This window comes from Musa acuminata, chromosome BXJ2-8 (assembly GCF_036884655.1).
Source record: "Musa acuminata AAA Group cultivar baxijiao chromosome BXJ2-8, Cavendish_Baxijiao_AAA, whole genome shotgun sequence".
Lineage (NCBI taxonomy): Eukaryota > Viridiplantae > Streptophyta > Magnoliopsida > Zingiberales > Musaceae > Musa > Musa acuminata.
In genome coordinates this window covers 13,496,456-13,506,920 of record NC_088345.1, presented here as the reverse complement: position 1 = coordinate 13,506,920, position 10,465 = coordinate 13,496,456, and the positions used below count along the sequence as shown (strand labels likewise).

Genomic DNA, 10,465 nt, shown 5'->3' with positions numbered 1-10,465 from the left:
TTTGAAGGAAGTAACAACATGAAACAAGGCTCCATCTAAACCATACCATAAGCAAGTCGGTGCTTCGCAATAACCTAAGCAGCAAACACCATGGAGTAATCGACAGAGGGGAGAGGAGGATCTTATGATCGGTACGTGCCCAAGCGTGTTCTTGTTCATCCCCTATCATTTGTGTCAGTGATCGAGACACCGAACAATCTCAACCTCTTCTTCCTCTTCTCCTGCTCCTCTTCCTCCTCCTGCTGTCGTGCTTCCGATGATTTCTGAGTCACCGCTAACCCTGATACTACCTCTCCTACCTCATCTCTCTCCTTCCTCTTCCTCTTAAAACTAAGTCCCAGTCCCATCGCACCACTCCTGCTCCCGCTGAAGCCACTGCTGCGATCGCCTTCCTCGTCTCCTTCTTCCGTCTTCCTCTTCAGACCGAGTCCCAGTCCCATTGCCCCATTCCCGCTCCTCCCGCTATAGCCGCTGCTGCGATCGCCTTCCTCGTCTCCTTCCGTCTTCCTCTTACAACCGAGTCCCAGTCCCACCGTCCCGTCCTTGCTCCAACTAAAACCACTAGTGCGATTGCCTTCCTCGTCTCCCTCTTCCGGCTTCCTCTTACAGCTGAGTCCCAGTCCCACCGCCCCGTTCTTGCTCCAACTAAAACCACTAGTGCGATGACCGTCGCCACTGCACCGAATGATGTCGATCAAGCAGTACGTTCTCCGGAGTCCATCCCTCTCCTCACACCTATAGAATGCCACCGTGTCCTTGGCCTGAAGTCTCTTCTCCTTCACAAACTTATTCCAGCCCTTGGTAAAGACGTAACTCTGGCTGCTCTTCCAGTAACAGTATCGGAATGTCCACGAGCGGTCTTCTCGGTCCACGAACTCGACCATCACCTCATCGGCCGTCACCGAAGCCACCTGTGGAAAGTACTTGGTCGCGTGCTTCTTCGGTATGACCAGCCTGTTGAGCTTCCCGACGTCGCTTGGCGTCAGTTCCTTGAGGAACATCTCCAGGAAAGCCACATTGCCGCTTGTGCCAGCGTGAGGGAGGCTCGGCCTCGGCGCCGCCTTGACAGCGGCTGCTGCAATGGCGTGTCGCCTAACGTACTCCTCCATCCGTGACTCGTACGATCCCATCTTGATCATGTCAAGCACCTCGTCGGTGGTGAACGTCTCCTGGAACTTGTGCTCGTGGGCGGTGAGCGGGGTCGCGGGGAGGTTGCGGTGCGAGTCGCCATGATGGAGCTTGATAGCCGCGCTGTCCTAAGCAGCTGCCGCCGCCTGCTCCGACTTGAAGGTGCCGAGCCAGATGCGGTGACCGTGAGCGTAGATCTGCGCGCCCCAGTGTCCGTTCTGTTGCAGCATGACGCCTTTGTATCGGGTGGAGGTGTTGGAGGTGGTCGCCATGCAGGGGGCAAAGCTAACCAAATTAACGATGCTGTTAGAATCGGATCCTTCGCGTCCCGCTGCCATGGTGGTTGCCACTGAGATCATGCTGACGGCGTCCTCTTCCCTAGAAGGAATGCGGAAGACGGAGCCGGTTGAGCAGCAGGCGGTGTAATTTCTCAAGTGTTCTGGCTTGTCGAGGGGGCACCTACGGAGATGAGGTATTCATTCATGCGAGAAGAAACATAAGCAAGGGGTGCAGAGAGGGGTCGAGCATACAAGAAAAGGACGTCGATCTGGGACAAAGAGCTCACCTTAATGATTCGTCCATCTCCGGTTCAGATAAATACATAGAAGGAGAGCAAGTCCTTCAAATCTCCAAGACATTAAGGAACAAACCATGCACTTCAGTTCATGGGGTCCATAAAAGAAGCTTTAGCATTAAGATACGCACATGTACCATAATAACAAAAGAAGGAGATGTGGGGGACGCCTCCGAGGAGAATGGTGCTCGGTGGGAATTAATCCATGGAGAAAAATATGGAAGACAAGTCGAAGGAGAAGGAGAAGGAGAAGCAGAAGAGAGTTGATTGCGGAGATGGGATATGAGGATGCGAGATGGGTATTGGTATATGAAGGGAAGATAGAAAGAAGGAAAGGGGAGGAGCCTTAAATGGACAGTAAACAAGCTTCGCCATAAAGAAGGGGAAGGGAAGGGGGGACATAAAAAAGCAAGAGATATTTGATAGAGGAGACGGGAAAGGTTGGAAGGAGGGCTAATTTAGGAAGGATGATGCCAACGGAGGCCTTAAAATTAGACAATCAAGGGGAGTTGATTGGAAAGAGGTGGCTTGTCAGGGATATCTCCCTCCCTCCCTTGGATTCCGCAACCTAAAACAAACAAAACAAATTAAATTTTCCGGTGGCAGCAGCCAGCAGCTCTGAGATGTGAGCGAGGTGTCCCCTCCACCCAAACTGAAGTTCACCTTCCTCTTTCTTCTGTTCATCATGTAAAAAACATCGCTCGATCCTATTTCTCCCAAACCAAGAGCTGTTTTTTAGATTCCAAGCATCACAAAAATATTCTTGTGCCGACCCACCCCGATTGGTTTGTTTGACGACGACGACAGGTTCCCCATCGAATGAGCGCGCTGCAAAAACCACCATTTGCAGAAATGCTGCTGCCGCTCGAGTCGACGTTAGTCCGCAAGTCCATTTCTCAGCAGCCCAAAAACCAAACGAGAACTCGCTCACATCTCTTCTTTGAGCTCCGACGTTACGGTGAAACAAGGAGTCGGTTCGCGGGAACAACATACTGCCCTTCATCGTCGGAACACGCGCGTGGAGACGGATGAGGTGGGTCCCAGCTCTGCACGTCAGGGAGGCCGCCCTCCAGCCTTCGCACGAGGGACCCAAACGCTGGACGCACACGGGACTTTTGATGGGCGGAGACGTGTGGCGGTCGTGCGCCGCCGAACGGAGGCGGATAAGCTCGAGCCGCACTGATTTTGCGTTTCCGTCTTCGATTGGCGCGAACGGAGACACACGAGCGCTGGGGATTGGATTGGATTGAATACTGGTTCGATGTCTTCTTCCTTGATGTCCTTGGGTGGAAGGTAACCATCGTTTGGTATGTCTTGAATTGGAGACTCCCGATAACAGTTCTTTGTCTGCTTTTTTTCGGTCCTACGGCTGTGAATATTTTGATAATTTGATATCCAATATCAAGATTTAGCTTACGTATATTATATTATTTACATAAAGCTTATCGTTTCTTTTTCCTCGACTAGAGAAGAGAAGAGAGAGAGAGAGAGCGAGAGAGATACTGTGGGAACATATGTGATTGCTTGACCGACGGAAGCCCCGCGTGGTCGACAAGTAGGCGTATATTTATAATATCGTGTGGTCTTCGGAGCAGTAGTTCACATTGCAAGTTTCAATAATTATCTTTTTTCCTTTATTGTGGGACCTTTAACCGCTCATTAATGGAAAGCAAATTTAACCTCTACCCAAATCTATCTCCGATTTCTTTGGTACACTCGCTGCGTGGGCCACACTCACCGGCACGCCAAGTCCGCTTAAGCCACGTAGTTAAAGAGGACTTGCAACAATCGATCACCTCCACCCCCAAATCGATTTGTGGCCCTGTATAGTCTTTGATCCAACTTACCAAACCATTCGCTCCTGTTTCCTTTCCCGTGGGTCAACCCTTACGCACAGGCTCGCCACGTGTCCGTTTCTGGAGCGGTTAGTACCTCAGTTGACACCAATGCGCCCTGGATCGATCCCCTCGTCCCTCAAAATATCGAATCTGATCAACGGTTCACGTTCGATCACAGTCGATTCGACGTTTAAACTTGGTGGTCATCCGTCGGATCGAGGTATGTCGGTGACTGTGCGTCATCTTCGTTTTTCGCAAGAAAGCGGGGCGGACCGCCGACTGTCCTCCGCTATTTGTAGTCCGCCTCTGCCCCGGCGTGACGCCCTTGTTGCTTGCTTGCTCTTCGTTTCTCGCTCTCCCAAATCTAGGGGTCCAAAAACCGCCGCCCCCGAACACGGAGATCGGATGAGAGAGACAGTGGCCTTCGATCGGAGACGCATCACCTAATTGACAACCTTTACCTCTTTAGGTATCGATCCTCTGCATCTCGCCTCTAGACCTCCGTTCCCGAGGTTTGGCCCCTGTTTTTCGAGGGATTCAGCTTTGATTTTGATGTGTCTCGAATCCGATCGGCGTTTTATTTGACTTGATTCCTCGATTTGTTTGTAGTTATGCGTGTTTTCGGTTGATCCGGGTTCTTTTATGTGTTGAATTGGTTTTGGGTATGGGTTATGGTTCTTATTTTACTCGGTATGCCGTTCTCGAAGAGAAGCCGTAGTCTTTATCGAGGATCGTGTTGAAATCGAGCGATCTGATAATGTTTGATGGTATCTTTTCTATAATCATGACGCATGTTGAACGAGAGGGTCAATTTTCTTGTGAACTTCACGTGGTTCATCATTGATTACCTGCTGCTCTGAGATTGCCTGAAGTTTGTATTGCGTTTTCGTGTTTGTTGTTGTTCGGTCGATGTTGCTGGTGCTGCTGGAGTTTGTTCCACGTCTAATTTTTGCTGTCCATCCGTGGAAAACGATAAACGATTTCAGTTAACTTTGCTTTTCTTTTTTTAAAAAATATTTGGTGCTTGATTTTCTGCAGAAAAAACTTAAACCCTTAGTAACGTATGGTTTATTTATGTTTGAAGTTGGAATTTTTTTATCTACCAAAAAAAAAAAAAAAAAACTTTGCATGTTTTTTCGGTATTTTATATTTGTTGTAAACGATATTCAGCTAATTATTGTTAACTTGAGGTATCTGCTTGCGTGCACGAATTTTAGATGCTTGACAGGTTGTTCGTGTTGTGTATCGGATTGCCTCTTACGATGCTTCTTTGATGGTCTTTTATCCCGACAATTGTAGCAATGATTTAGTGGTTGGTGTATAATATTTGGTACAAAAAGAATATAGCAGATCCATTTGCTTGTGACTGTTAAGATTGCAAAGTATAATCAAGGATTTGTTGGAGTGATTTTTATTCTCAACAAATATCTCTGGATTTAAGAACTGCAGCGAGCCAAAGTATTTTAATGTATGCAGCAGCCTGACATGGATCGGCACCACCGGGAATTTTGAAGCCACCCTTTTTAAAGTTAAATGTGGAATATTCAACTTTACACCATTGTTCGTTAATGATTGCAAGATGTTCAGGATGTTTTGGAGATCAGTTATGGAGGATACAGGGCAGCAATGAAAGAGAGTATACAGATCTTTCAGCTTGACCTCTGTTTGTCTTCTTTCAGACTGATCTCTATCTTTACTGGTTCTCTTGATTTATTGGTGCAAATTCTTAGGTGTCTAATTTTGTTGCCTAGATTCTAGCTAGACAGACAAACCAAAAGCTGCTCCTTGTTGCTTGCCATGCCAACAATCAGATTGACATGGCCTCTGGTTGGTTGCAATTTTTCTCAGTGGTTATCCTACCTGTAGTTAACCCTTTTGGCTCTGGGAATGTTGGTTCATACTGGCACCAGAATGCTTTTTTACCAATGGAAGAAGTCAAAAGCTTTCATTGTTCTTAGCTTATATCTTTTCAACAGTGAGTATTTATCTAGATTGTACTGGCTTTGTTGTTAACCGTATAATAGGTCTTCTCTTTGCTTTTGTTGGATACCAGACAAACCAGGTCAGCTTCCTGGATGACTCGAGACTTGTAACCAATTCTATTTAAATCGTCTCAGTAACATAATGCACCTTTCAAGAGTTCATATGTTGTTTTCACCCTAAGCGAGTTAAATACTTGCATGGAAGAAGCTTTTCATTTGGAGATCTTATTGTTCTGCCAAATCCTATCTAGGAAAAAAAATCTCAAGATAAACTTAAAGAAGGCTCAGTGTAACCTTGCAAGTGTTCAAAACTATAAATCACCTCATTAACGAAGTAAATTTTATTGATGGAAATGCAACATGGTAACAAAAATCACTCCAGTTAGTTAATTCTTTAAACATTTTATTTTGTCATGTGAATGCTGCTTTGTGTTCCTGTCAAAGTTTTCTTGCTGTGGTTGTTGTAGGGCCAGGTACTAATTTGTTTCAGTTGTGTTTCTTGATGTTATCCACCATCTTTTTGAATTTACCTTATTCAATGAAAACATTTGGCATGTCTCCTTCCTCTCCTTGATAATTTTTTTTTTATAAATACCAATTGTGGAATTTTTTGAATTTATGTTTGGGATGCTTGCAGAATTAAATTTCAAGTTTTTCATGATCTCCTGGTCTACAAATGAATTTTAAATAGATGCATAGGCCTAACGACTCTCATATGGTATAAAGTTACACTATCACGAAAATCATGGAAATTGACCACTTGTCTGAGCTATAGATATAGCTTCTCAGGGGATTGGATTCTTATCGTTTAAACTTGGGGGTTTTGTGGTCCATTTTATATAGTGAGTAATGTTTCGTTTTTTCTTTGTCGCGCTCTAATCTAGGTTAAATGTTTATTCTCTAATATGACCTATTTACATAAGGTCTTTTTTTTTTTTCATGTGCAGGGTGGTGTCATAACTGTTCCTTTTCTTTTATTTTTCTTGCTTTGCTTGGTCTAGTTTGGTTTTTGCTACTGGGATGTAACAATTCTTTTGATACTTTTGATGAAGCTTTTAGTATCTTTCCAGATTTGTTTTCATTTTATAATAAGAACTATAGTAAGAAACTCAGTAGGAGCATCTTAAATATTGTGTATACTGTATCAGGGTATCCTTGATCGCAGACTTCCCTGACATGAATTTTTCTGGCTATTCTACCATGAGTATTTGTAAATACTGTAAGTTAGTAGGCATGCTTCGTGGAGACAAGTAAGTCAGAGAGAATTAGTCAGTGGTTTGCAGTTATCATCGTGAGTAAAAATGGAACAGATGAACGTAAAGGCATTGGATAAAGGTGAAAAACATGATCTCAAGAGGAAAAGAGATCCTGCCTTATACTTCACTGATGTTGGCCAAGGCCTGGTAGGATGTGGTGATCATCTTATTCCAGGCCAATCCTCTCGAAGGGTTTCCATCACAAAAGGCTGTAAAACTAACTTAGGCTGCCATCCAGAGACTCATATTCTCAAGAATTATTACAACTTCACAAAAAGTGGGTTGCCAAAACGTGTGCTGGCATATGAGAATGGTGAATGGAAAGATTTTCCTGAGAATATTGTGAGTTTGGTTCAGGAAGATTTTCGGTCAAAGAAAGCGATTACTGAGGCAGGTTTTCGAAATCAGCAATTGTTGTTAGACTACATTTACATGATTTGTATAGTCTTGGAAACAGGTTTGGTGAAGCCAATAGCTTGGATTGATGATCATGGAAAATGCTTCTTTCCAGAATTACGTCCTGAATGTTATGTATTGCATAGATACCATCACTCTGACAATGATATTCAGGTCTACATGAATCCTGATGCAAATAGGAAACATGAAACAAATGACCATTTTGAGATTTCCATTAGTGCAGCTGAAAGCTCAAGTTCACGACCTGATGATGAGGCTATGTCTAATGTCAAGAGGGTCAAGAGTGAAAAGAATTCTGCTAGTGATTGTAATATTTATGTTGAAGTCAATGAAGCAGTTGGAGAAAATGAGTCAGGTTCTGCATTACCTTCAAATGTCCCTGCTTCTAGAATTTGTCAAGCACCTGCAAGTGGTTGCCAAGTTAATAGAGCTGTGCAGGAAATGTTACTTCAAGGGTTGGGCAAACTCATTGATGCAAAAGACATTCTTGGAATCCTTAGGACCCCATTGAGAAATGATTTAGGTCAAGTTCGTTTTAACCTTTTCCAAGAGCAGGTCGAAATTGCTAAAAAGGTGCGTGGCAATGCAAATGTCCGTTACGCATGGCTTGCTTCATCAAAGGATGCAGTGGAAGGGATGATGTTGCATGGGACTCTGACAAGACCTGAGCAGAAATGCCTTTATGGCAATGGCATTCATCTCGCCCCTGCAAATTGTTCTAAAATCTGGTGAGGCCTGCTTTTGATACTAGGTTTTTCATGTTTGTGCATATTGGAGTACTTTAATCTCTTTTTGGCGAAGGCTGCCAACAGTTTTCTATCTGAATTAGTGGCTCCTGCCAGTTATTTATTTGCTTCTTTTTTTTTTAAGCTAACAGTCCATTATGAAAAACTATGACTTGTTTGCACATGTTATCTACAGTGCTAGTTATTCTGATGTTGACGAAAATGGTGTCATACACCTAATGTTGTGCCGCATTATAATGGGAAACGCGGAACTCATTTACCCTGGGTCTAACCAGTGTCAACCTAGTAATGAGAACTTTGACACTGGTGTAGATGATCTTCAAAAGCCAACTCATTATATTATATGGGATATGAATATGTATACCCATATATATGCAGAATACATAGTGACTTTTAAGGTGACCTCCAAACTTAAAGGTAATGTAGTTGTAGTATTATTTAGTCAACATCCATGGATTACTTTTTTACAGTTATATATAAAATTTTTGAAAAGTGTGTATATTGATGTGACTGCAGAATGGCTGGTTGGGAAAGAAAGTAAATCTAATGTATCTGCCCTCACAAATTCTGGTTCACCTCACAGCTTATTACAGGTGTGTGTGTTGCAAATTTCTGATTCCTTTCATAATTTATAGGATTGCTGAACTAGAAAACAAGGCTCGGGTTGTAAAAATCCATGAGGTTTTTCAAAAGTAGTTTGCTTTTTGATCAATTATCTATTTACCTCATCTGTTGAGAGGTTTTTCTATTGTGGTGAAAATGACAAACAGAGAAAAGCGGTTTGGTGTGTCTCTCTAGACCATGTAATTGATTCTAGAACTTTATCTTCTATTACATCTGATTATGTGGAAGTTTGAACTAATTTAATATCTTATAAGTTTATATATAAGCTTCATTGGCAGTGATTCACAGATCTTATATTTTCTATTGCAATCTATTATGTGCATCTAAGGTGAATTTTTGCCCTTTGCCATTGTGTGTTTTTTGGATTATTAACTATTATTATTATTATTATTTGATACTTTAGGATAAGGCTTTTCAGCCATCTCTGGCCTTTGGAAATAAAGCTCAGGCTCCTGTGTCCAGAACGATGCCAAGAATTCCAACCTCACCGTGGATGCCGTTTTCAATGTTATTTGCAGCAATTTCAACTAAAGTGCCTCCGGAGGACATGGACTTGGTTCACACTCAATATGATGAATTTAAGGTCCTAAAGATTTATTGACAAGTCATGTTGTTTTCTCTTTTGAGCCACTCTGTTCCTGACTATATATATGTATATATATATTTTTTATTTTCGTTTTGCCAGAAGGGAAAGATAAGCCGGATTGACCTGGTGAAGAAGTTAAGGCAGATAATTGGAGACAAACTATTGGTCTCTACTATAATGAGGCTGCAACACAAGGTTAGATCTTCTTGATCTTTTGTTAAAATGCTGCAAATGCTACCAGATATGTGCTCGAGGCAGAATGGAGATTTTAGTTTATAGGGAAGCTGCAAATAGAAAATATTGAATTCTGTAATGCAAATATTGAACGAATTTAGGTTTGAAGTTTTTACTTGCCGTCTTGTTTGCTATGTACACCATTTCGTCCCAGTTCGTAACTTGGGTCTTTGGCTAGCTCAGAGAGTTCTGTTAAAACTTGAATAGCAACCATGGTTGTCAGCATCTTTCTACCTGCATCCACAGGTTGGTTCTTAGTTTGTTGCTTCTTGTTTTTGTAGAAAATACTGATGAATTCTCTCATGCAAGTCGAAACAATGCTTGACATCAAATGCTGTGCTCATGAATACCTTTTGTTTTGTTTTTGCCACATACTTTATGTATTTCGGTTTTTGATTGCCGCTATGCTTCTGTGACTGAACAAAACTTAACTATGTTGGGTTCAGTTAATTCTTTTGTTCATTTCGATTCTAATTATGTCATCACTGTTCTTTCTTTGATCGACTTTGTTGCCTGCACAAAGACTTGTTTTTGCTAGAGTTCAGTTGAAGTGACAACTGAAGCATGAGTTGCTAGTTGGCAGTGACTTGCATAAAACATAAAAAGTGCCTTACCTTTTTGCCCTTAATTTGCAGTTACCCCCCATGGCTAGACGAGAGCCCCCAAAATGCTGGTCTCACAACTTGCCACACGAGTCTTGACATGGCGAGGTTAAGTTTGAAGTAAGTATGATGGTTCTCTTACATCCGTACTCTGCTAATTCTTGTAGGCAGTGGATAAACTTACTGAAGATGTGGTATTAGGTTAATGTAGAACAATGCCGACTGTTGGTACGCTACTGCGGATTGCTTTTTTGTTTTGCTGGTGTACTTGTAAAGTGGGTGGGACTTGCTTTTCTTTGCAATCAAATGTGACCATGAGGAAGCTCTGCTTTCTGCTGCTCCTGACTGATCTAGCCGACCGAGCAAGGAGAGCTTAGGATGCATGGTACTTTGATAAATAGACATGGGGCTGTGTTATCTGGAAGTGAGCAGCGCTGGGATGGGCGTGTTCTTGGAAACGCCACGCATGGAAAGCTGC

The 10,465-nt window shown here is 42.9% G+C and overlaps 1 protein-coding gene and 1 pseudogene across 7 annotated transcripts; one reads left to right on the top strand and one right to left on the bottom strand.

The window, feature by feature from the left end:
- Positions 1 to 155: 155 nt before the first annotated feature.
- On the bottom strand, positions 156 to 1,710 carry LOC135620369 (AP2/ERF and B3 domain-containing transcription factor At1g50680-like; annotated as a pseudogene).
- Positions 1,711 to 3,787: 2,077 nt separating this feature from the next.
- On the top strand, positions 3,788 to 10,329 carry LOC103994575 (inactive poly [ADP-ribose] polymerase RCD1). 7 transcript variants are annotated; one of them, XR_010489360.1, is made up of 9 exons: positions 3,788 to 4,009; positions 6,671 to 7,923; positions 8,117 to 8,358; positions 8,458 to 8,534; positions 8,969 to 9,148; positions 9,251 to 9,346; positions 9,569 to 9,631; positions 10,021 to 10,107; positions 10,189 to 10,329. XR_010489360.1 is itself a non-coding variant. In XM_018830376.2 (8 exons), the coding sequence occupies exons 2-7, from the start codon at positions 6,824 to 6,826 to the stop codon at positions 9,590 to 9,592; spliced, it is 1,719 nt and encodes a 572-aa protein (XP_018685921.2). In that variant the 5' UTR covers positions 3,788 to 4,009; positions 6,671 to 6,823; the 3' UTR covers positions 9,593 to 9,631; positions 10,021 to 10,329. The 7 variants fall into 7 exon arrangements, 5 of the variants coding, with proteins under 5 accessions (XP_018685921.2, XP_009413221.2, XP_064977208.1 ...); XR_001979455.2 differs by lacking the exon at positions 10,189 to 10,329 and having other exon boundaries at positions 9,540 to 9,631; positions 10,021 to 10,040; XM_018830376.2 differs by having other exon boundaries at positions 10,021 to 10,329.
- Positions 10,330 to 10,465: the final 136 nt, after the last annotated feature.

Bases quoted from the DNA above. Each gene is read 5' to 3' on its own strand.
- LOC103994575 (XM_009414946.3), top strand. From the start codon at position 6,824: ATGGAACAGATGAACGTAAAGGCATTGGATAAAGGTGAAAAACATGAT. The intron at 8,359-8,457 runs GTAATGTAGTTG...ATGTGACTGCAG, and splicing joins GGTGACCTCCAAACTTAAAG to AATGGCTGGTTGGGAAAGAA. The intron at 9,149-9,250 runs GTCCTAAAGATT...TCGTTTTGCCAG, and splicing joins CTCAATATGATGAATTTAAG to AAGGGAAAGATAAGCCGGAT.